Here is a 26813-nt window from a genome sequence, read left to right as displayed (position 1 = left end):
CCTCTGCCACCCCTCTCTCTTCCTCTGCCCCCCCTCTCTCTATCTATCTCTCCCTATCTCTCTTCCTCTCTTCCTGTGCCCCCTCTCTCTCCCTGTCTCTTCCTGTGCCCTCTCTCTCTCTCTCTTCCTCTGCCCCCTCGCTCTTCCTCTGCCCCCTCTCTCTCTTCCTCTGCCCCTCTCTCTTCCTCTGCCAGCTCTGTCTTCCTCTGCCCCCTCTCTCTTCCTCTGCCCCTCTCTCTTCCTCTGCCCCCTGTCTCTCTTCCTCTGCCCCCTCTCGCTCTTCCTCTGCCCCCTTGCTCTTCCTCTGCCCCTCTCTCTTCCTCTGCCCCCTCTCTTTCTTCCTCTGCCCCCTCTCTCTCTTCCTCTGCCCCCTCTCTCTCTTCCTCTGCCCCCTCTCTCTTCCTCTGCCCTCCCCTCTCTCTTCCTCTGCCCCCCCTCACTCTTCCTCTGCCCCCCTCTCTCTATCTCTCTCTCCCTATCTCTCTTCCTCTCTTCCTGTGCCCCCTCTCTCTCCCTCCCTGTCTCTTCCTGTGCCCTCTCTCTCTCTTCCTCTGCCCCCTCTCGCTCTTCCTCTGCCCCCTCGCTCTTCCTCTGCCCCCTCTCTCTTCCTCTGCCCCCTCTCTCTCTTCCTCTGCCCCCTCTCTCTCTTCCTCTGCCCCCTCTCTCTCTTCCTCTGCCCCCTCTCTCTTCCTCTGCCCTCCCCTCTCTCTTCCTCTGCCCCCCCTCACTCTTCCTCTGCCCCCCTCTCTCTCTCTCTCTCTCCCTATCTCTTCCTCTCTTCCTGTGCCCCCCCTCTCTCCCTCCCTGTCTCTTCCTGTGCCCTCTCTCTCTCTTCCTGTGCCCACCCCTCTCTCTTTTACACTTGTCCCTCCCCTTTTGTTCTTCAGTCCCACTCAGTGGCAAATTTGAGGACCCCTAGCTCTGTGGACCCCCAGCTCTGAGGATCCCTAGCTCTGAATATCACCAGTTGCTCTGAGGACCCCCAGCTCTGAGGACCCCCAGCTCTGAACAACAACAGAATTTCCCAATGGATTCTGCAAACCACAACTTCAAGTTAATGAAAACAAACCTACGTATCTGACCTACCTTCAGCTCTCGGAAGAAGATGCTACTCCTCGCCCACTCAACAATGGAAAAGAGAGTCTGGTCCGCCATTTTGCACATGAGTCCAAACGTGTTGAGCTTGTCGTGTTTGCTCCTGTTGGCTTGCTCCTGCTGTAAGTAGGCCATGATCTTCCCTTGGACCTGAGGCTCATCCGGCTCACACTTCAAGAGTTCCACTATGAGGTGTGGGATGTTGGCAGGGGAGCCGGTCTGATAACTATCCATGTACGAGTATCCCATGATGGACTCCGGAGAGCTGGTGTAAGGGTCCGGGTACTCCGACTTAATGGCGCGGCTAGGGAAGTGCCCGTACGCCTGGTAACCTTGCAGGCTGCCATGAGGTGGCATGGCCATGCTGATGGGGGACGTCACAAAGGGGCTTCTGTCGTAGTCTGTCGGGGCAGGGCAGCGTGGTGGAGAGGTAGGCTTTTGGATGCCGAGTGGATGTTCTGGATGGCAGAAGAAATGGTCAGGTCGGTGGGAATAGATTGGATGACCTGGCTCATGGCCTCTATTTTGAGTCCGTTAGCTCGGATGAGGGCCTTCTTCTGCTGCTTGAGAGCCCGGTCCCTCTTGTACATCGGCCCGAACTTATTCCTTCCGCCGCGCATACGATCCGCCCGTACAGCTGTGGGACAACAACGGAGGAGAGGGGAATTAAGACAGCCTTCATCATGCCCCTGACCTGCCGCTGGGATACCCCCGGGTCCGTCACAGTATATCCCCTGGACATCCGTTATTAGCAGGAGCATAACATGGCCGCCAGTTAGCTGCCTACAGGACAACCAACAAGAATGGTGGAACTCAGCGGGACCTGCTACTTCCTGAGATACTTACCTCTGTAGGGGGCGCCGGCAGCCGCTTGGCTCAGCTAGCAGGGATCACGTAATGGCGGAGTTTTCAAAGCTCCCGCGAGCCAATAGGAAGCCGTGATGTCATCCGGTGCGATTTCCGATTGGCCCACGTGACAGGGGAGCTTTAAACTTCGCAGAGATACCGGCGCCCGCTGCAGAGATCTGTATCTCGAGGAGCAGGGGTTCCCCGGAGCTGAAATTAACGGGGTTCAGCCCACGGAGACCCCCTGCTTCAATACTGTGTTAAAAAATATATCATAAAAAAAAAGTGCGCAAATCTCTCCTTTAAGATGTGTTTAACAGCCCGAAAAATGGTGACAAACGGCAAGAAAACAGAACAGGAGGGGATTAAGGATATCACGGGTACTCGCTACCACTATTTCATTTAATTATTTATTAAATAAAAATCCCACATCGTGAGCACAGTCACGTCTCAGGCAGGTCTGCCCTTCCCTTTATCTCCTAGAATACAAAGCTCCCACTGCAGCTAGGGATTCTGGGTAATGACATGCAAATGAGAACAGTGTGCCAATTTTTACTTCTTATCCATTTTAACCCCTATAAACTTACGCATTTCTGTACGGACTAATCCTGAGGGCCACGGTTTTAAATAAATTAAAAATAAATTAAAAAACGAATAGTTCCACCTCGTTTAAAAAAAACAAAAAATAAATATATATATATAATTTAAATATAAAAAATAATATATGTATCTATATATATGAAATTGAATTTTGTGAGATTGTTACTAGATGTGGTGAATCTGATTGGTCCGTGGGTCCACGACTCTCATTGGCCAACAGGTACGCTGACATCACAGACACACCTACTCCACTGTGACACACACACACATACTGCCACAGACTCTCACCCCATTACACTCACCATACCTCACCCACAGCTCACCTCCCCGCTGGCTCCCCCCCACCATCACTCCCCCTCACCCACAGTTCACCTCCCCGTTGGCTCCCCCCCACCATCACCCCCCTCACCCACAGCTCACCTCCCCGCTGGCTCCCCCACACCATCACCCCCCCTCACCCACAGCTCACCTCCCCGCTGGCTCCCCCCCACCATCACCCCCCCCCCCCCCTCACCCACAGCTCCCCTCCCCGCCATCACCCCCCCTCACCTCCCCACTACCTTCCCCAATATGCCACCGGCTCACAATATTAAAATGGCGCTCCGCACTACTCCATCCTGTCGTCACCCTGGGTGGCGATCGGAAGAGGCTGAGCTGCCCCTCCCCCCGTGGCCATCTCCCGGTGGGAAGGGCATGTCCCGCGCAGCTGCCAATGCCCTGCTCCCCCCCGTTGAAGGGGAAGGCGCGCCAAGGGGGAAGGTAAGTGGAGGGGGGGGTGGAAGTCCTGTCCACTGTCCCTCCCTCCCTCGGGGGGGGGGGGACGGAGAAAGAGGGGAGCACCGAAATAGGGGGAGAGGAGGGAGCGGGAAATTTAACTCATGGGCAACGCTGGGTCTCTCAGCTAGTATATATATATATTATTTTTTAATTATATATATATTTAAATATATTTTTAAAACTTGCCATACTTCAAATAAAACAAGAAATATTTTCAAAATGATTTCCGACTGCACCTGTCTTATTATCTATATATGAATAAATATACATATCACCCTATTAGCGAGCTGCATGGCGGGTGATTCAGGGCACGCTCATTAAAACGCTCCTCTTATCGGGGCTGTTAGAAGCAGTTCTCTGTACTCCGAGGGGGGGATATATATATTTTTTTTAAAACAATATTCTGTCAGCTTGTCTTTTTTTTTTTTTAACCCCAAAAAGCCATTTTATTTTCTTGCTGCGGTTTCTGAGAACAGAACGTCGGCTTTAGGAATAATTAAAACCGCCTGGCTCAGCTGCAGCCTTGGGAGGTATTTTAATGGGGTCTTATCACAGCGGTGATTGTCACTGCCACATGTTTAATGGGCTGGAACCAGGGGGGCGGGGTGGGGCGACTCAAATCCTCAAGGGCCACCAACAGGTCTTCAGGATATCCCTGCTTCAGCACTGGTGGCCAATTAGTGGTTCAATCGAAGACTGATCCTCTGATTGAGCCACCCCTGCTGAAGCTGGGACTGATTAAGCCGCCTGTGCTGAAGCAGGGATATCCTGAAAGCCTGACCTGTTGGTGGCCCTTGAGGACTGGAGTTGGCCGCCCCCGTGCCAGACAGCCAGACTTTCTGAGCCCCCCTCAGACAGCGGTTTATATGCAGAAGATATATTGCGGTGACCATTAAAAATACATGCTGATGGGCAGTAATTACACATCGTGCAGAAAGACTTCCGCCATTAATGAATCGTCGTCAGTTATAGACTACAGTTTAAGCTTAATGGGGCTATTAGTGAGGTGTGCACGGCGGGGTCGTTATCAAGATTACGAGTTGGAGAAGGGCGTTTGTTTTTAGATAGGGGCACATCCAACGTGGGACTGTGGTTATATGAGGTAATAGGAGGAGTTATAGGGAGCGGTTATATGGGGTAATAGGAGGAGTTATAGGGAGCAGTTATATGGGGTAATAGGAGGAGTTATAGGGAGAGGTTATATGGGGTAATAGGAGGAGTTATAGGGAGAGGTTATATGGGGTAATAGGAGGAGATATAGGGAGTGGTTATATGGGGTAATAGGAGGAGTTATAGGGAGAGGTTATATGGGGTAATAGGAGGAGTTATAGGGAGCGATTATATGGGGTAATAGGAGGAGTTATAGGGAGCGGTTATATGGGGTAATAGGAGGAGTTATAGGGAGAGGTTATATGGGGTAATAGGGAGAGGTTATATGGGGTAATAGGAGGAGTTATAGGGAGCGGTTATATGGGGTAATAGGAGGAGTTATAGGGAGCAGTTATATGGGGTAATAGGAGGAGTTATAAGGAGCAGTTATATGGGGTAATAGGAGGAGTTATAGGGTGCGGTTATATGGGGTAATAGGAGGAGTTATAGGGAGCGGTTATATGGGGCAATAGGAGGAGTTAAAGGGAGCGGTTATATGGGATAATAGGAGGAGTTATAGGTAGAGGTTATATGGGGTAATAGGAGGAGTTATAGGGAGCGGTTATATGGGGTAATAGGAGGAGTTATAGGGAGCAGTTATATGGGGTAATAGGAGGAGTTATAGGGAGGGGTTATATGGGGTAATTGGAGGAGTTATAGGGAGCAGTTATATGGGGTAATAGGAGGAGTTATATGGGTTAATAGGAGGAGTTATAGGGAGCGGTTATATGGGGTAATAGGAGGAGTTATAAGGAGCGGTTATATGGGGTAATAGGAGGAGTTATATGGGGTAATAGGAGGAGTTATAGAGAGCGGTTATATGGGGTAGTAGGAGGAGTTTTAGAGAGAGCTTATATGGGGTAATAGGAGGAGTTATAGGGAGAGGTTATATGGGGTAATAGGAGGAGTTATAGGGAGCGGTTATATGGGATAATAGGAGGAGTTATATGGGGTAATAGGAGGAGTTATATGGGGTAATAGGGGCAGTTATAGGGGGCGGTTATATGGGGTAATAGGAGGAGTTATAGGGAGCGGTTATATGGGATAATAGGAGGAGTTTTAGGGAGCAGTTATTGGGGGTAATAGGAGCAGTTATTGGGGGTAATAGGAGGAGTTTTAGGGAGCAGTTATTGGGGGTGTATTCTCCTACCTATCAGCACCCTATATAACAAACAATATTAACCCCTTCGGTGCTGCGCAGCACAGGCGGATCCAACAGGTCGCTAATACCATCAAAATACAAAAGGAAAATATCATGTGACTGCTTATTGTGCCATCGATCCACTCATTTCCTCTTCCTTCCCCAGGACGCTGTTTGTGGGGTTTCCAGATGTGCCACGAATAGTGTATAGGGAAAATAACCGCGTCAGGCGGAAACATGCGAGAGGTCCGCTCCTTTTCTTCCCCCCCCCGTCCATTTCTGGGTCTAATTCATGTTGGAACGTCAGAACCGGGTTCCGCAGAGCACACCTCCGCGATGGCCTCCGCCTTTCATTCGCACGCCGAGCCCTAGCGTTTGTCTTGCGCTGTAATGTCGCAGTCAGGTGCAGTCACTGGCGCAGGCGCAGTCCTAGTCAGACACAGTCCTAGTCAGGCACAGTCCTAGTCAGGCACAGTCCTAGTCAGGCACAGTCCTAGTCAGGCACAGTCCTAGTCAGGCACAGTCCTAGTCAGGCGCAGTCCTAGTCAGGCACAGTCCTACTCAGGCGCAGTCCTAGTCAGGCGCAGTCCTAGTCAGGCACAGGCGCAGTCCTAGTCAGGCGCAGTCCTAGTCAGGCACAGACGCAGTCCTAGTCAGGCGCAGTCCTAGTCAGGCACATGCGCAGTCCTAGTCAGGCGCAGTCCTAGTCAGGCACAGGCACAGTCCTAGTCAGGCGCAGTCCTAGTCAGGCGCAGGCACAGTCCTAGTCAGGTGCAGGCACAGTCCTAGTCAGGCACAGGCGCAGTCCTAGTCAGGCACAGGTGCAGTCCTAGTCAGGCGCAGTCCTAGTCAGGCGCAAGCACAGTCCCAGTCAGGCGCAGTCCTAGTCAGGCACAGTCCTAGTCAGGTGCAGGCACAGTCCTAGTCAGGCTCAGTCCTAGTCAGTCGCAGTCCTAGTCAGGCGTAGTCCTAGTCAGGCGCAGGCACAGTCCTAGTCAGGCGCAGTCCTAGTCAGGCGCAGGCACAGTCCTAGTCAGGCGCAGTCCTAGTCAGGCGCAGTCCTAGTCAGGCACAGTCCTAGTCAGGCACAGTCCTAGTCAGGCACAGTCCTAGTCAGGCACAGTCCTAGTCAGGCGCAGGCGCAGTCCTAGTCAGGCACAGACCTAGTCAGGCGCAGTCCTAGTCAGACACAGTCCTAGTCAGACACAGTCCTAGTCAGGCGCAGGCCCAGTCCTAGTCAGGTGCAGGCACAGTCCTAGTCAGGTGCAGGCACAGTCCTAGTCAGTCGCAGTCCTAGTCAGGTGCAGGCACAGTCCTAGTCAGGCACAGGCCTAGTCAGGCGCAGTCCTAGTCAGGCGCAGTCCTAGTCAGGCGCAGTCCTAGTCAGGTGCAGTCCTAGTCAGGTGCAGTCCTAGTCAGGCACAGTCCTAGTCAGGCGCAGTCCTAGTCAGGCGCAGTCCTAGTCAGGCACAGTCCTAGTCAGGCGCAGTCCTAGTCAGGCGCAGTCCTAGTCAGGCACAGTCCTAGTCAGGCACAGTCCTAGTCAGGCACAGTCCTAGTCAGACACAGTCCTAGTCAGGCACAGTCCTAGTCAGGCGCAGGCGCAGTCCTAGTCAGGTGCAGGCACAGTCCTAGTCAGGTGCAGGCACAGTCCTAGTCAGGCGCAGTCCTAGTCAGGCGCAGCCCTAGTCAGGCGCAGGCACAGTCCTAGTCAGGCACAGTCCTAGTCAGGCACAGACCTAGTCAGGCGCAGTCCTAGTCAGGCGCAGTCCTAGTCAGGCGCAGTCCTAGTCAGGTGCAGTCCTAGTCAGGTGCAGTCCTAGTCAGGCACAGTCCTAGTCAGGCGCAGTCCTAGTCAGGCGCAGTCCTAGTCAGGCACAGTCCTAGTCAGGCGCAGTCCTAGTCAGGCGCAGTCCTAGTCAGGCACAGTCCTAGTCAGGCACAGTCCTAGTCAGGCACAGTCCTAGTCAGACACAGTCCTAGTCAGGCACAGTCCTAGTCAGGCGCAGGCGCAGTCCTAGTCAGGTGCAGGCACAGTCCTAGTCAGGTGCAGGCACAGTCCTAGTCAGGCGCAGTCCTAGTCAGGCGCAGCCCTAGTCAGGCGCAGGCACAGTCCTAGTCAGGCACAGTCCTAGTCAGGCACAGACCTAGTCAGGCGCAGTCCTAGTCAGGCGCAGTCCTAGTCAGGCGCAGGCACAGTCCTATTCAGGCACAGACCTAGTCAGTCGCAGTCCTAGTCAGGCGCAGCCCTAGTCAGGCGCAGTCCTAGTCAGGCACAGTCCTAGTCAGGCACAGTCCTAGTCAGGCACAGTCCTAGTCAGGCACAGTCTTAGTCAGGCGCAGGCGCAGTCCTAGTCACGCGCAGTCCAAGTCAGGCACAGTCCTAGTCACGTGCAGTCCTAGTCACGTGCAGTCCTAGTCAGGCGCAGACCTAGTCAGGCGCAGTCCTAGTCAGGCGCAGGCACATCCTAGTCAGGCACAGACCTAGTCAGGCGCAGACCTAGTCAGTCGCAGTCCTAGTCAGGTGCAGTCCTAGTCAGGCGCAGTCCTAGTCAGGCACAGTCCTAGTCAGGCACAGTCCTAGTCAGGCACAGTCCTAGTCAGGCGCAGTCCTAGTCAGGCGCAGGCGCAGTCCTAGTCATGCGCAGTCCTAGTCACGCGCAGTCCTAGTCACGCGCAGTCCTAGTCAGGCACAGTCCTACTAGTCACGCACAGTCCTAGTCACGCGCAGTCCTAGTCAGGCGCAGTCCTAGTCAGGCACAGTCCTAGTCAGGCACAGTCCTAGTCAGGCACAGTCCTAGTCAGGCAGAGTCCTAGTCAGGCAGAGTCCTAGTCAGGCAGAGTCCTAGTCAGGCACAGTCCTAGTCAGGCGCAGTCCTAGTCAGGCACAGTCCTAGTCAGGCGCAGTCACAGGCACAGTCCTAGTCAGGCGCAGTCCTAGTCAGGCGCAGTCCTAGTCAGGCACAGTCCTAGTCAGGCGCAGTCGCAGTCCTAGTCAGGCACAGTCCTAGTCACGCGCAGACCTAGTCAGGCACAGACCTAGTCAGGCGCAGTCCTAGTCAGGTGCAGGCACAGTCCTAGTCAGGCACAGACCTAGTCAGTCGCAGTCCTAGTCAGGCGCAGTCCTAGTCAGGCGCAGTCCTAGTCAGGCGCAGTCCTAGTCAGGTACAGTCCTAGTCAGGCACAGTCCTAGTCAGGCACAGTCCTAGTCAGGCACAGTCCTAGTCAGATGCAGGCGCAGTCCTAGTCACACGCAGTCCAAGTCAGGCACAGTCCTAGTCAGGCACAGTCCTAGTCAGGCGCAGACCTAGTCAGGCACAGACCTAGTCAGGCGCAGTCCTAGTCAGGTGCAGGCACAGTCCTAGTCAGGCACAGATCTAGTCAGTCGCAGTCCTAGTCAGGCGCAGTCCTAGTCAGGCGCAGTCCTAGTCAGGCGCAGTCCTAGTCAGGCACAGTCCTAGTCAGGCACAGTCCTAGTCAGGCACAGTCCTAGTCAGGCACAGTCCTAGTCAGATGCAGGTGCAGTCCTAGTCACACGCAGTCCAAGTCAGGCACAGTTCTAGTCACGTGCAGTCCTAGTCAGGCACAGGCCTAGTCAGGCACAGTCCTAGTCAGGCACAGTCCTAGTCAGGCACAGTCCTCGTCAGGCGCAGTCCTAGTCAGGCACAGTCCTAGTCAGGCACAGTCCTCGTCAGGCACAGTCCTCGTCAGGCACAGTCCTCGTCAGGCACAGTCCTCGTCAGGCACAGTCCTCGTCAGGCACAGTCCTCGTCAGGCACAGTCCTAGTCAGGCACAGTCCTAGTCAGGCACAGTCCTAGTCAGGCACAGTCCTAGTCAGGCACAGTCCTAGTCAGGCAAAGTCCTAGTCAGGCGCAGTCCTAGTCAGGCGCAGTCCTAGTCAGGCGCAGTCCTAGTCACGCGCAGTCCTAGTCAAGCGCAGTCCTAGTCAAGCGCAGGCGCAGTCCTAGTCAGGCACAGTCCTAGTCAGGCACAGTCCTAGTCAGACACAGTCCTAGTCAGACACAGTCCTAGTCAGGCACAGTCCTAGTCAGGCACAGTCCTAGTCAGGCACAATCCTAGTCAGGCAAAGTCCTAGTCATGCAAAGTCCTAGTCAGGCAAAGTCCTAGTCAGGCGCAGTCCTAGTCAGGTGCAGTCCTAGTCAGGTGCAGTCCTAGTCAGGCGCAGTCCTAGTCATGTGCAGTCATAGTCACGTGCAGTCCTAGTCAGGCGCAGGCGCAGTCCTAGTCAGGCACAGTCCTAGTCAGACACAGTCCTAGTCAGGCACAGTCCTAGTCAGGCGCAGTCCTAGTCAGGCGCAGGCGCAGTCCTACTCAGTTACAGTCCTAGTAAGGCGCAGTCCTAGTCAGGCGCAGTCCTAGTCAGGCACAGTCCTAGTCAGGCACAGTCCTAGTCAGGCGCAGTCCTAGTCACGTGCAGTCCTAGTCAAGCGCAGGCGCAGTCCTAGTCAGACACAGTCCTAGTCAGGCAGAGTCCTAGTCAGGTGCAGTCCTAGTCAGGCGCAGGCGCAGTCCTAGTCAGGCGCAGGCGCATTCCTAGTCAGGCGCAGGCCTAGTCAGGCGCAGGCGCAGTCCTAGTCAGGCACAGTACTAGTCAGACTCAGTCCTAGTCAGGCACAGTCCTAGTCAGGCACAGTCCTAGTCAGACGCAGGCGCAGTCCTAGTCAGGCACAGTCCTAGTCAGGCACAGGCACAGTCCTAGTCAGGCACAGTCCTAGTCAGGCACAGTCCTAGTCAGGCAAAGTCCTAGTCAGGCACAGTCCTAGTCAGGCACAATCCTAGTCAGGCAAAGTCCTAGTCAGGCGCAGTCCTAGTCAGGTGCAGTCCTAGTCAGGCGCAGTCCTAGTCAGGCGCAGTCCTAGTCAGGCGCAGTCCTAGTCAGACGCAGTCCTAGTCAGGCAGAGTCCTAGTCAGGTGCAGTCCTAGTCAGGCGCAGGCGCAGTCCTAGTCAGGCGCAGGCGCATTCCTAGTCAGGCGCAGGCCTAGTCAGGCGCAGGCGCAGTCCTAGTCAGGCACAGTACTAGTCAGACTCAGTCCTAGTCAGGCACAGTCCTAGTCAGGCACAGTCCTAGTCAGACGCAGGCGCAGTCCTAGTCAGGCACAGTCCTAGTCAGGCACAGGCACAGTCCTAGTCAGGCACAGTCCTAGTCAGGCACAGTCCTAGTCAGGCAAAGTCCTAGTCAGGCACAGTCCTAGTCAGGCACAATCCTAGTCAGGCAAAGTCCTAGTCAGGCGCAGTCCTAGTCAGGTGCAGTCCTAGTCAGGCGCAGTCCTAGTCAGGCGCAGTCCTAGTCAGGCGCAGTCCTAGTCACGCGCAGTCCTAGTCACGCGCAGGCGCAGTCCTAGTCAGGCACAGTCCTAGTCAGACACAGTCCTAGTCAGGCACAGTCCTAGTCAGGCGCAGGCGCAGTCCTAGTTAGGTACAGTCCTAGTCAGGCGCAGTCCTAGTCAGGCGCAGTCCTAGTCAGGCGCAGTCCTAGTCAGGCGCAGTCCTAGTCAGGCGCAGGCGCAGTCCTAGTCAGGCGCAGTCCTAGTCAGGCGTAGTCCTAGTCAGGCACAGTCCTAGTCAGGTGCAGGCACAGTCCTAATAAGGCGCAGTCCTAGTCAGGCGCAGTCCTAGTCAGGCGCAGTCCTAGTCAGGTGCAGGCGCAGTTCTAGTCAGGCGGAGTCCTAGTCAGGCGCAGTCCTAGTCAGGCGCAGTCCTAGTCAGGCACAGTCCTAGTCAGGCACAGTCCTAGTCAGGCGCAGGCACAGTCCTAGTCAGGCACAGTCCTAGTCAGGTGCAGGTGCAGGCGCAGTCCTGGTCAGGCACAGTCCTAGTCAGGCACAGGCGCAGTCCTAATCAGGCGTAGGTGCCGTCCTAGTCAGGTACAGTCCTAGTCAGGTACAGTCCTAGTCAGGCGCAGTCCTAGTCAGGCGCAGTCCTAGTCAGTCGCAGTTCTAGTCAGTCGCAGTTCTAGTCAGTCGCAGTCCTAGTCAGGCGCAGTCGCAGGCACAGTTGAAGTTGCAGACACAGACGCAGGCGCAGTCATTCCGGGTGAAATAAAAGTAACGGATAGATGAATGGCTTTTTATTGAATGGGACTCGAGCCTCCACCATGGGGAGCCGGCCTGACAGGATACTGAGGAAGTGCGAATATTTTTGTATAAGTTTGTGAGTGAATAAGTGTGTCAGTGAATGTATGTGTGTGAATGTGTGAATGTCTGTATAAAAGTGTGAGTGAAGGTATGTTTGTAAGTGTGTGAATAAGCGTGTCAGTGAATGTGTGTGAATGTCTGTATAAAAGTGAGTGAATGTCTGAGTGTGTGAGTTTGTGAATTTCTGTGTGTGAGTAAATGTATGCGTGTGAGTAAATATATGTGTGTGAGTCTGTGAATGTCTGTATAAGTTTGTGAGTGAATGTATGTGTGTGAATAAGTGTGTCAGTGAATGTATGTGTGTGTGAATAAGTGTGTTAGTGAATGTGTGTGTTAGTGAATGTATGTGCATGAATGTCTGTGTGTGGATATCTGTATAAAGGTGTGAGTGAATGTGTGTGTGTGTGTGTGTGTGTGTGTGTGTGTGTGTGTGTGTGTGTGTGTGTGTGTGTGTGTGTGTGTGTGTATAAGTGTGTCAGTGAAAGTATGTGTGTGTGAATGTCTGTATAAATGTTTTTGTGAACATCTGAGTGAATGTGTGTGTATGTGTGAATAAGTGAGTCAGTGAATGCCTGTGTGAAATCGTCTGAGTGTATGTGTGTGTGTGTGTGTGTGTTTGTATAAGTGTGTCAATGAATTTATGTGTCATTGTGTGAAAGTCTGTATTAGTGTGAGTAAATGTTTGTGTGTGAATATCTGTATTAGTGTGTGAATGTCTGTATTAGTGTGTGCGTATGTGTGTATGTGAATATCTGTATTAGTGTGTGTACGTAATCCCTCCCTATAACTCCTCCTATTACCCCATGTAACTGCTCCCTATAACTCCTCCTCTTACCCCATATAACCCCTCCATATAACTCCTCCTATTACCCCATATACCCCCTCCCTTTAACTCCTCCAGGATGGGCTGCAGGTGAGCTCCTGCAGGGAAGTCAGGATGGCCTTAGACCCAGAGGTTGGTGGCTCTGAGTTGGAGATGGAAGTAGGAGAGGCCGCAGGCTGCAGCAGGTGTGTAGGTCTTGGGGAGCCTGAATGCAATTTACAGGAGAGTTTGCAGAGAAAGGAAGGGGCAGAACAGAATCTGCTTAAGAAAGAAGAGAAACGAGCTTTATTGAAGAAGTATAACAGGAAGGTAGAAGAAATGGAAATAGAAAATATTAAATTAAAGAGATGTCGTGGTCGTGAGATAGATGCGCGCAAGAAGCAAATACATAATCTGCATGTTGAATTAACCCAATTGGAAGGTGAGATTGCTAAAATAACAGGAGTTCCAGTCAAACAGAAACGTTCCCTTTCAAAAACAAATATAAATGCTAACCCACAGTGCTGAGCAGTGCGCAGGGTGCAGAGCGGGGCGCAGAGCAAAGTGCTGAGCAGGGTGTAGACTGGGGCGCAGAGCAAAATGCTGAGCAGGGTGCAGAGCAAAGTGCAGAACAAGTCGCAGATTCATATTGTGGAAACGGAAGCCAAAACCCCAGTAAGAGCCACATTAAAAGCTCTCAAGAAAAGATAAGTTTGGTGACGCCTAAAAGAAGTGAGATAGAAAGTAGATCCCAGAACAAGTCTGTGAAGCCTAAAGATAAAACAGAGAACTTATCCCAGGAAAATTCTGATTCAGATCCTGACAGTTTAATTCAATCAACTGCCAGGAAAACCCCAAAGGGTAAAGCTGCTAAAGAAAAGAAAGCAAAGGACCGGAGGCTAAAGGTTTCTACAGGAGAAGGTAACAGCCCTGTAATAGAGTCCTAAGACTTCAGGGAAGGGGACTCACCTCAGAGTGTATCAGGCAGTGAGCAAGGATCTGTTCCAGAGCTTCCAGCATCCCAGGGGTTAATGGCAGAAGCAGCAGAAGATCTGGTTAAAAGACCATTGCATGCAAAGAAAGCAGCAGACACCTGTGATGTTGGGTTATCTCAGACTCCCACGCTGGGAGAAGTAAAAGAAATTACAAAGAAATCTGGAGAGCAGCAAAGCAAGAACCTAAAAACTCTGAGAGGAGATCAGCTGGAAATGGAGTTTGTGCCTGAGAGCAGTGAGCCAGAGAACCCATGCTCACCTGGAACCACCCCAGAACCACAGAACCACCCCCTGCTTATTAGCAGGTCCTGTGATTCAGAACTCTGAGAGAGGAGAACAGCAGGTGGTAATTAGCAGCAATGGAGACAGCATTAACCCTGTAGTGCCTGGGAGTGAAATTAAGGTTGTAGAGACTGAAAGTGCTGCTCCTATCCAGATAGTTCCTGATAATAGAGTGGCCCAATCAGAAGATGGGGTAAAGCAAAGTAATGGTATTAAGGTAACCCCAGTTCACACAGCACCCCCTTCGGCGTGGGAGATCCTTTGTGAGCGCTGTGACCAGAAATGTTCAACCTTTAAAAAGGAGGAATGTGGTAAAGTTGACGTATAAAGGCAGTGAGGAAATGAAGCCTGACAGGATTTTTGTTGGAAAACATCTATTGAAAGAATCCTTGGGCTTCAGAGCAGATGAAATGTATGCACTTATCCATGTTCCAGGCTCCTGTGAGTATGATGTCAGCTTTAAGAGACCTCAGGCTCTGGACTATTTCTGGACAAAATATGAGAGTCTTAAAAATACTGAATTATGGAAGTCCTTTGCAGCTATTCCTGTGTCCAAACCGGAAACAAAGTCTGTAACAATTCTCTTCAGACACAAATCTGTCCCAATATCAGATATTCTGATATGGCTTGGCAGGCAATGTGAAGTACTGGCTCCACCTACAAGAATTATGGATGAAGAAGACATTTGGATTGGAGGTTGGAAAGTGCAAGTCAGACTTTGACGATATGGCAATGTTACAAAGCATTTGCCCAACTCCTTTTTCATAGGAAGAGAAAAAGGAAATAGTTTTTACTATGGTCAGCCAACCTTGTGCCATAGATGTGGTTCAGCCAAACATTTAAGTATGTCTTGTGATGTTCTAAAATGCAACTTGTGCGAGTCCTTGGGCCACGAGAGGGCAAGTTGTACAAAGATCAGATGTAATTTATGCGATAAATTTGGACATTCATATACGAATTGCGCAGAAGCCTGGCATAATATTTTAAAAGTATGGGAGCAGGAAGTGGACTTTGAAGATAATCAAGCACTTTACGACCGGGCCCTGAAAGTTGCAGACAGAATATGTCTGGATCCGCCTGCAGATGGGGTTGGTCTGGTTCAGCCTAGGGATGGCGCTTGCTTAGATCCTCCTGGGGACGGAGCTTGTCCTGGACCGCCTGTGGATGGAGTTTGCCCAGATACACTTACAGAAGAAACAATTATTGAGAGTGTAAACAGGGCCCAGGGATTGTCAGAAGACCCCTTAGAGGGAACCACCTCAAATCTACTCCCAGCCGGGGAACAATCTGGGGAATCAGATGATCCTACTTTGATGGAAACCCAAGTGAGGGAAAATAATAATAAAGAAAAAGAAAGTGAGCAGATTTGGGCACAGGGAAAAAAGAAAAGGAAGAAGAGCATGGTAAGAAAACTTGGAGGGACTCTTCGACGTCCTGCAGGTCCCGCTGGTAAAGTTCCTCAGGTAGCTACGAAAAACCGTTTTTCTGCTCTCAGAAAGGGTTGGGGGTCAAGAGCTGAGGACTCCGACGATGTAGAGGAACTTTCCTTATCCGAAGAGGAACATACTATGGATGTTTCCAGAGAGACAGACTCGGATATGATCCCACCTTCAGTGACCGTCAAGAGGTTTGGGTCATTGGGGGATAATGTGGGGGAAAAGAAAAAGTAATACCGTGTGTTTTTTTTTGTTGTTGTTTTTGGGGGGGGCTTAATGTTTGTTCATTAATCCTTTAAAGGTAGCAGCTAATAATATCATAGTTAAGGCTTTTATTTAGTTTCAATTAAAATATGAATAAAGGGAATACGAAGTTGCTGTTGAGGAGAAAGGTTGGCACAAATGCTGAGTTAATATTGATGTAATATAAGTTTGTATATAATGTGCAGTTTTTGTTTGAAATGTTTTTCTATGAAATGTAATGTTGGAAAAATGTTTTCAATAAAAAAGAGTTCCTCCTATTACCCCATATAAACTCTCCCTATAACTCTTCCTATTACCCCATATACCCGCTCCCTATAACTCCTCCTATTACCCCATATAACCTCTCCCTATAACTCCTCCTATTACCCCATATAACCTCTCCCTATAACACCTCCTATTACCCCATATAACCGCTCCCAATAACTCCTCCTATTACCCCATATAACCGCTCCCTATAACTCCTCCTATTACCCCATATAACCGTTCCCTTTAACTCCTCCTATTGCCCCATATAACCTCTCCCTATAACTCCCCCTATTACCCCATATAAACTTTCCCTATAACTCCTCCTATTATCCCATATAACCGCTCCCTATAACTCCTCCTATTACCCCATATAACCGCTCCCTATAACTCCCCCTATTACCCCATATAAACTTTCCCTATAACTCCTCCTATTATCCCATATAACCTCTCACTATAACTCCTCCTATTACCCCATATAAACTCTGCCTATAACTGCTCCTATTATCCCATATAACCTCTCCCTATAACTCCTCCTATTACCCCATATAACCTCTCCCTATAACTCCTCCTATTACCCCATATAAACTCTGCCTATAACTCCTCCTATTACCCCATATAAACTCTGCCTATAACTCCTCCTATTACCCCATATAACCGCTCCCAATAACTCCTCCTATTACCCCATATAACCTCTCCCTATAACTCCTCCTATTACCCCATATAACCTCTCCCTATAACTCCTCCTATTACCCCATATAAACTCTGCCTATAACTCCTCCTATTACCCCATATAAACTCTGCCTATAACTCCTCCTATTACCCCATATAACCGCTCCCAATAACTCTTCCTATAACACATCGCACTGTCTCCAGTGAGGAACGTGGATGGGTGAATAAGAGAAAGCAGAGCCCTGCCGGGGCGTTCCCGCGCTCTCTCCCGCGCTCTCTCCCGCGCTCTCTCCCGCACTGCGCTCCTCTTACCTTCCAGCTTCATCCCCACGCTCAGACACTTCTGGAAGCGGCAGTGCGGGCACCTCTTCCTCTGCGTCTTATCGATCTGGCAGGTCTGGTTCTCGATGCACGTATATCTCTTATTGTTCTGGACCGTCCGCTTGAAGAAACCCTAAATGGGGAAACGAGGGTATCAAACCAGCGGCAGAAACACGCCCTCAGCGTCCCTCTGACTAACGGGGTTCATGGGATCGCGCGCACCGCAGAAGTTTCAAATGCTCAACAGGCTGAAGAAAAGGTTTCTGGTCCTATTACATTAGGAACGGCATGAAAGGGTTAATCACGCAAATATCCCGACGTGGAAGTGGTTGCTGTGGAAAATATGAATTTGCCTTAAAGTATAAATTGTCACTTATTTCCTTTCTATGTGAAAATGTGCTACATTTAACACACCACTGCCATTAGTACACTTTGCCCCTAGGAGGGACTGACCCCTTAACCATGTCACTGCCATTAGTACACTTTGCCCCTAGGGGGGACTGACCCCTTAACCATGTCACTGCCATTAGTACACTTTGCCCCTAGGAGGGACTGACCCCTTAACCATGTCACTGCCATTAGTACACTTTGCCCCTAGGAGGGACTGACCCCTTAACCATGTCACTGCCATTAGTACACTTTGCCCCTAGGGGGGATTGACCCCTTAACCATGTCACTGCCATTAGTACACTTTGCCCCTAGGGGGGACTGACCCCTTAACCATGTCACTGCCATTAGTACACTTTGCCCCTAGGGGGGACTGACCCCTTAACCATGTCACTGCCATTAGTACACTTTGCCCCTAGGGGGGACTGACCCCTTAACCCTGTCACTGCCATTAGTACACTTTGCCCCTAGGAGGGACTGACCCCTTAACCCTGTCACTGCCGTTAGTACACTTTGCCCCAAGGAGGGACTGACCCCTTAACCATGTCACTGCCATTAGTACACTTTGCCCCTAGGAGGGACTGACCCCTTAACCCTGTCACTGCCATTAGTACACTTTGCCCCTAGGAGGGACTGACCCCTTAACCCTGTCACTGCCGTTAGTACACTTTGCCCCTAGGAGGGACTGACCCCTTAACCCTGTCACTGCCGTTAGTACACTTTGCCCCTAGGAGGGACTGACCCCTTAACCATGTCACTGCCATTAGTACACTTTGCCCCTAGGAGGGACTGACCCCTTAACCATGTCACTGCCATTAGTACACTTTGCCCCTAGGAGGGACTGACCCCTTAACCCTGTCACTGCCGTTAGTACACTTTGCCCCTAGGAGGGACTGACCCCTTAACCCTGTCACTGCCGTTAGTACACTTTGCCCCTAGGAGGGACTGACCCCTTAACCCTGTCACTGCCGTTAGTACACTTTGCCCCTAGGAGGGACTGACCCCTTAACCCTGTCACTGCCATTAGTACACTTTGCCCCTAGGAGGGACTGACCCCTTAACCATGTCACTGCCATTAGTACACTTTGCCCCTAGGAGGGACTGACCCCTTAACCCTGTCACTGCCATTAGTACACTTTGCCCCTAGGAGGGACTGACCCCTTAACCCTGTCACTGCCGTTAGTACACTGAATTTCCTAGACGTGGCATTACCGCCATCTTTCTCTAGACCGGGATGTAAAATTCCACAGACGTTCCACAACTCCCCATAATAATATTTCCTTTTCCCCTGTAAGGTCTTGCGGGATATTTTTCTTCCAGACAATGTACACGTTTATGACATATCTCCTTCCTACGCTGCGCGCGCCAAATTCCCTTCGAGGAGGGGAAACAGTGGCAGCCGGGGCCGCCGACAGAGGGGAGAACTGGTCCTGGGTCAGACAACTCCGGGAGGGGGGCAGACAGCTACAGGAGGATACCCTTCCCCCCCCCCCCCCCCGCACTTAGCTACCCGGGCCCACAGCCTACACTCATACCTGGACCCCAGAAATCTGTAGGGGATCCTGGTGTCAGTGAAAGAATTGTGGACCAATCTACAGTAGAACAGTAACAGCCCTACAATAGCTGTATATAACACTATATATATATATATACACTATATATATATATATATATATAACACTATACACCTTCACTTTACAGCTTGTAGACTTTGCAAATAAAACGTTAACTTTTCTGACATAAAAATCTAAAAATATTTGTACTTTTCTAATCAAAGTACATCTGAATCAAAAAAATAGTGTAATAAATAAATATATATATACACACACACACATATATACACACATACATATATACATATACACACACATATCCATATATATACACATATATACAGCTCACAATATGAAATAGATTTCTTTGTCTAGAAATTAATATTTTTTTTCCTATATTTTTTTTCTGTTTTCTCAATTCTGGCCGCTGTAAATTTGTCTCAGAAAATGTCTTTACTTGTTTAGATAAATCTATATCCAGTATAGAAACCTGGAGCAGAAATGTATCGGAATAAAATTCTTCGGAGCAATTTCAGACTTAGAAAAAATTCTGCGCTAACGATATAAACAGACTTTTTAGGGTTGAACTTGACGGCAATTTTTACACATTTTCTCATTTTTTTGCCGCAGACATTCTTTTTTAGTACATCCCATAAACATCTGTGCGCCTAGCACCGCAATTTCTACACGCCCAGCGCTGACATTTCTGTGCGCCCAGCGCTGACATTTCTGTGCGCCCAGCGCTGACATTTCTGTGCGCCCAGCGCCACCATTTCTGTGCGCCCAGCGCCACCATTTCTGTGCGCCCAGCACTGACATTTCTGTGCGCCCAGCGCTGACATTTCTGTGCGCCCAGCGCCACCATTTCTGTGCGCCCAGCGCCACCATTTCTGTGCGCCCAGCGCTGACATTTCTGTGCGCCCAGCGCTGACATTTCTGTGCGCCCATATATATATATATATATATCCTTGCATTATATATTTATTTATTTATACATCCCTCTCTCTCACACAAACAAACACACACAGACACACACACACACATATATATATATATATACGTACATAAATACATACATTTTGCATATATTTTATACACAGATTTTTATAAGTATGTGTGTATATATATATATATGTATATATATATATATGTGTGTATATGAGCCTCCTTGTGTATATATATATACACACACATACACACAAAATGTAACTACATGAGTGTGTGTGTATATATATATATATAGAGAGAGAGAGAAATAATACTCACATATAAACAAATATATATATATCGCACACACACATATATATAAGTATATGTGACCCACTGCCTGGCCTCCCTGTAAAGCTCTGAGTTCCCGATGTAACCGGACATATATCACATTAACTACATACTAATAAATCATCATTTCCTGGCGACAAACCTTGCAGCTCTCGCAGGTGAGTAATCCATAGTGGTACCCGGACACTTTATCTCCACACACGGGACACATCTCCTCCAGGTCATCATCGTAAGAGTAACCCATCATCTTAAACTGGGACACTGCGGGGAGACAAAGCGCACAGGGTTACCGCCGAGAGGGAAACGCGCGTTCCCCCGCCACCGGCGGGCCAGGGGGGGGGGGGGGCGGGGGGGAAACAGCATCAGATTTATTAACGGGATCAAATCGGAATAAGCGGAGTCTTCGCTAAATAAAACCACCGTACAAATATCAACCTTTTATTCGCCAAGATCATTGGGATGTCTACAGTCTAAATGATTCCCGTTTCCAAGCGTGCTGTCCCATAGTAGCTACAGTATCATTATTAATATATAATATAATATTGCTCACATATAAGTAATATGCCATGACCGTTTGAAATTTTTTTATTTATATTTATATATTTATATTTATTATATATCTCTGAGGGAGTGGCTCAGTGAGTAAAGACACTGACTGGCAGTGAGTTTGACGCCGGGGAACCTGGTCCCATTCCCGGTGTCGGCACCTTGTGACCTTGGGCAAGTCACTTTATCTCCCTGTGCCTCAGACACCAAACACATAGATTGTAAGCTCTGTGGGGCAGGGACCTGTGACTGCAAGATGTCTCTGTAAAGCGCTGCGTATAACTAGCAGCGCTATACAAAAACATGCTGTTATATTATTATATATTTATAAACTCAGTCTAAATCTTGCAATAGTTCACCAAAAATTGGTTTATATGGAAATAAAGGGTAGTATTAAGTTGTAGGTAAAATGTATTGCTATAAGGTTCTGAAACTGACTTTTGTGATGTATTCACCCTCCTATATAAAGCGTACTAATAGCAGAGATTAATCTATTTTAGTTTACTAGGGACATAGGCTGACAAGATATATAAATTGTATATTCTATGTACGCATACACTTCCACACAGAAACACATATACATAATATATATATATATATATATATATATATATATATATATATATTGAAGTCGTCCATTTTTTTTAACTTATAAACACGGTTTCCTTTGAAATCGCTCCTCTTAAATTCCTCTTGATCAGATATTAAATGTCTTTCATATCCCCAAAAGATACAGGTTTTTTAAAAGAAGCTTTTCCTCCTTATTGTATAACTTAGAACGCTTTTTTAAAATGTAAAAATATAATTGAACGTGTTTTTTATCTAACGCTGCTAATAACCTAACATTTACCAACAAAACACATTACTCAGAGCAGTTTATTTGGGCATTTTTTCTTATGGAAACAAATCATTTGTACGGTTAATAAAATCTTTATCCGCTAAAGTGCCCTTAAATTTTGCACTGTTTAGTCAATCTGGCCCCATACCATTTTGTTTTCCCAATTGCTTTCTCTAAAAATATATATATATTTTTCATCTGCCGAGTGAGACGGTCCCATTAAAATGTCCTCTTGCCTAACAAAATATTAAGTGGTCTCAAAATGAATATTAATTCGCATTTCAAAGATGACTTGCAAACATTGTCTCAACATTGAGTGCCGATAATGTGTCTATTATTCCAAATCAATACGTAGCGACTTCAGCTCCCCGTCAATAATATGTAACTCCCTAAATAGATACTTTCGTGAAAATGACCACCCCGGAGGAATTAACCCCGTTCTTGCCAGAGTTGCCTCTGGCAGAGAAAGGATTGACACGCGAAAGATCCCTTACACATAACCCCGATACGCCTGTCCTTTCGGAAACGCGCGAAACTTTAACTATAAACGCGAAATCGCGGCAGGGGGGGAAAAGGCAAGATTCTTGCGGGATTTTTGAACCACGCGTCTTTTTGTTTGTTTTTTTTTGCTTCAAAAGCAAATATCTGTATTTGTGTAAAAAAAAAGTTCTTTTTTTTAAATATTGGAAAAATATTTCAGCGATTTGGGCCCCTTGGTTCCGACATGCAGGTATATCCCCATATTTAGACTAGAATATTTTGAACAGAGTGATCAATGTTGTATTTAACCAATTGCTCACTATGTTATATTGTTTCAAATGCTATCCCCTTACCCTCTCCCCTAACCCCCCCTTCCTATTGTGTTATTACCAAACGATATGTAATACTATATTATCGTATTACCCCTTCTCCTTTTTTCTTTTTTGTACGCCCCCCTTTTTTATTTTTGAAAAAATGATCAATCAAAACATTAAGTAATAAAAAAAAAAGTTATTTTTGTTGTTTTTATAAATGATTTATGACCGGGGGAAAAGATAAGTTACATATTCAAGTGGAACTTCGTAGCAAATACCCTGCGTCTAAGAATGATGAAATGTAGCGTCGGGGGACGCTAACCGGTAATATTCTCTCGGGTGATAATAGGAAGAGAATTCTGTACACGGCGAGAGAGAGAGGTTTCGAGGCTGGGGAAAGGGTTCCAGCTCCGTCCCGGGGGGGAGTGGGGTCTCTGCCCCCCGAGTGCCTCTGTTCAGAGCACTTTCACCCGCCACACGGGGACATTCTGCAGGAAGCAGGAGGGTTTGTAAACCGTTTCGAGTAAAAGGAACGTAAAAAAGTGACGGCGTTTGGAAAACACAGAATCTCGTCATTAAAACTCGCAAATCCCGACTTTACCAAACCAGGCAAACTTTAGTGCATATCCTGAAGACACAAACATTATATATATATATATATATATATATAGTAAATAAATGAGAACAAAAGCACTCCGTTGGGTAAACAGTGGTGGGTGCAAATCCTATAAGAGCAAAATAGGCAATACGATACCGTGGATATGATGTCTCATTAATACAATTCTTTTTTTGACTACTTTCTGGAGTGCTGCCTTTGATATTCGTCCACACGGTATCGTATTGCCTATATATATATATATATCAAGCATGCATACACGTGTATATATATGTCCCTGAATTTTTCAATCTCTCTCATATCAAGCATGCATACACGTGAATATATATGTCCCTGAATTTTTCAATCTCTCTCTCTCTCTCTCTCTCTCTCTCTCTCTCTCTCTGTATGTATGTATGTATGTATGTATGTATGTATGTATGTATGTATGTATGTATGTATGTATGTCTTTATAAATATAGCATCATTAATGTTCATAGCGCTTCACAGCAATAATATACGTGACAATCATATAAACAATAAATAACACAGAAAGGGTAGATGTGCTTCAGACATAAAAGTAACATTTACTGTAGGAAGAGGAGTCCCTGCTCTGAAGAGCTTACAATCTAATTTGTTGGTAGGAAGGACGTACAGAGACAGTAGGAGGGCGTTCTGGTAAGTGCGTCTGCAGGGGGCCAAGCTTTATGTATGAGGTGTAAGTATCAGCCACGGAGCTACTCATATGCTTCTGCATATAATATATATATATATTATTATATATAAAATACAAATATATACAGCTGGCCCTCGGTATCCAAGGGTCCGCTTTCCGTCTAATGCCTTATCCGACGCTGCATAGCGTAGTCCGCCGGACCCGCTTATCCGATGCTCACCGATTAATATGGACCCGCTATCCGACAGTCCGTTAGCCGACGGCGGTTTGCGGGACGCTTTCCGTCAGATAAGCGAGGACTGGTTGTGTGTGTGTGTATATATATATATATATATATCTGTGTGCGTGTGCTTGTGTATAAATATACACAAGCACACACACAGATATGTACACACACATATATATACACACACACACACACTATATACACAGACACACACATATATACACACGCACACACAAACACATATACACACACTATATTTACACCACACACACACACACACACACATATACACACGCACACACAAACACATATATACACACTATATTTACACACACACACATATAGTTATAGATATAGATACAGATATATGCACACATATATACACACCCACTAGCACACACACATGTATATGCACACACACATATATGGTATACACACGCACATATTTCTTGTATGCTGTGCGTATAGAAGTATGTGTCTCTAGATATAATAATAACTATATATTTTTCTTCCATTGCGCTGACAGTGTGCGCGGTGCTGCACACAGAATGTGCCAGGCACAGGGAGTCCCCGTCCAGAAGAGCTTACAATCTAATTTAGATATCTGAGGCACAGGGAGATAAAGGGACTCACCCAAAGTCACAGGGATTCCAACATTACAAGAGAGAGAGTGTGAGAGAGAGAGAGAGACAGAGAGAGAGAGACAGAGAGAGAGAGACAGAGAGAGACAGAGAGAGAGAGACAGAGAGAGAGAGACAGAGAGAGACAGAGAGAGACAGAGAGAGACAGAGAGAGAGAGACAGAGAGTGAGACAGAGAGTAAGAGAGAGAGAGAAACAGGGAGAGAGTGACAGAGACAGAGAGATGGAGGGACAGAGACAGAGAGACAGAGGTTGAGAAAGAGTGTGAGGGGGAAGGGGAGATACAGATTATCGTGTCAGAGTGACATGGTTTACCATTAAGTTTCATTATTAGGATATATAGGGGTTTAGATGGGGTTTTACATTGAGGAGTTCGTCTCTCTTACATTAATGGGACAATTGCTTCTGGGGACCTGCACCAGGAAAAATCATTTAACGGCTATAAAAGAAAGTAGACTGAATACAAATACCCATAAGAGATGCTACATTACATGCCAATAATATCCTGTTCCCCCCAGTATTCTGTGGGGGTCTTTACCTTACAGAGCAGGAAATCTCATGTTCTCACTGGCAGTCTCTCTCATGCTCTCTCATTCTCTCTCATGCTCTCTCATTCTCTCTCATTCTCTCTCGTGCTCTCTCATTCTCTCTCGTGCTCTCTCATTCTCTCTCATGCTCTCTCATTCTCTCTCATGCTCTCTCATTCTCTCTCATTCTCTCTCATGCTCTCTCATTCTCTCTCATGCTCTCTCATTCTCTCTCATTCTCTCTCATGCTCTCTCATTCTCTCTCATGCTCTCTCATGCTCTCTCATTCTCTCTCATGCTCTCTCATTCTCTCTCATGCTCTCTCATGCTCTCTCATTCTCTCTCATGCTCTCTCATTCTCTCTCATGCTCTCTCATGCTCTCTCATTCTCTCTCATTCTCTCTAAACTGCAACATCTCAGTTGTATAAAAAATAAGAATCAGAATAGTGACAGGTAAATGGGCCAGTTCCATGATTTAAATTCAAACTAGCATAATATCTTGTTTATTAAGAACTTTAGAGATAAATTCCTGCTTTACAAGAAGTCACAATATTAGATACATTGCATTATTTTCTAATGCACTGAGATCATTTTATTGATACATTTGAAGTATACACACACACACACACACACACACACACACACACACACACGTATAAATGTGTGTGTGTATATATATATATATATATATATATATATATATATATATATATATATATATATATATACACACACACACACACGCACATACATATATATTTTCCTCTGAAAATATTACTCCTATATATGTGTATATATATTATCATCTCATTTACTGCTACTGTGTGTATTAAAAAATCTAGAGAAAGAGGGAGACAGATAATATAGCAATTAAATTATTATAAAGTCACATTGCACATAGCTGAAAGATAAGTTTTCAATATACCAGGGGATGTGTGTGTGTGTGTGTGTGTGTGTGTGTGTGTGTGTGTGTGTGTGTGTGTGTGTGTGTGTGTGTGTGTGTGTGTGTGTATGTATGTATGTATATATATATATTGTATATATATATATAGTGTGACTGCCCTATTTCCTATTTGCATGTAATTACACAATTTGTTAAACCAGGACATCGGCTAAGATAGACAATTTCTCACTGTATATAGATATTGATTTTAAAATCAACGCCAAAGCAATTGCACATTTTTCAACATTTTTTTAAGTAACTCATCACCTCATTCTGCAGCGTGTATAATAAGTATAATAAGTATAATAAGTACAAAGTACATTTCACTTAATGAAATTCACTATAAACTTGGGTGCATTGGAATTAATATTGGTTTTGTGTTCTAATAAGCAAGTATAGTTTTATTTATCATTTTAAGATTGCATTGCAAAAGAAAAGAAAGCAATACCGTTCTAATCTAGTATAAACAAACATACTTAATAAAGCCATACTTTAAAATGAAAAAGTTATTTAAAAAAAATCCATATAATAATCAAGAATATTTCAGTTTCATTTTGAAAATAAGAACAAATTCTCAAGTTTTCTATAAACAATCTTTAAAAAAAAAGTTCCATTTAAAGTTGGTTTTAAAAATAACAAGTCCAGGTTTAAAAAGTCACTTTAAATTAAGGTGATTTGAAAGTTCAACTTTAAACTCAACCCTGCCACACTTTTTATTTCAGCACAAAACTTGATTTAAGTCACCTCCAATAATATCTTTTATTCCACGTGATCTGAACGGTGTGTTTTTAAAAGGACAACATGTGATAGGAAGATTTTTTTTTTTATTATAACACTGCTTTTTATTCTGCATTTGACATGAAAATCTTTAATAAAATCCAGATCTGGAGCTAGGTTTTCAGAATATCCTTAAAAAACAGCTAGTGAGATATTTGTTTTTGACTTGGCAATCAAGACCCTGGAAAACATATGGGAATTACAAATTCCCCTCTCCCTGATTGAGCTTACACAATGTGTCTATTATCCTAC

General features: G+C 47.0%; 1 protein-coding gene across 1 annotated transcript in view; it reads right to left on the bottom strand.

Annotated features, from left to right (window-relative positions):
* NR5A2 (nuclear receptor subfamily 5 group A member 2) overlaps window positions 1-26813 on the bottom strand; it is a 119931-nt gene that overhangs the window by 88899 nt on the left and 4219 nt on the right. Inside the window, 4 exon segments of the mRNA XM_075617061.1 lie at window positions 1087-1505; window positions 1508-1732; window positions 16772-16913; window positions 20141-20259. Of these exon segments, the coding sequence (XP_075473176.1) occupies window positions 1087-1505; window positions 1508-1732; window positions 16772-16913; window positions 20141-20259 (905 nt within the window).

The sequence above is a fragment of the Ascaphus truei genome, chromosome 10, assembly GCF_040206685.1.
Source record: "Ascaphus truei isolate aAscTru1 chromosome 10, aAscTru1.hap1, whole genome shotgun sequence".
Lineage (NCBI taxonomy): Eukaryota > Metazoa > Chordata > Amphibia > Anura > Ascaphidae > Ascaphus > Ascaphus truei.
This window is presented reverse-complemented; position numbering and strand designations above follow the sequence as displayed.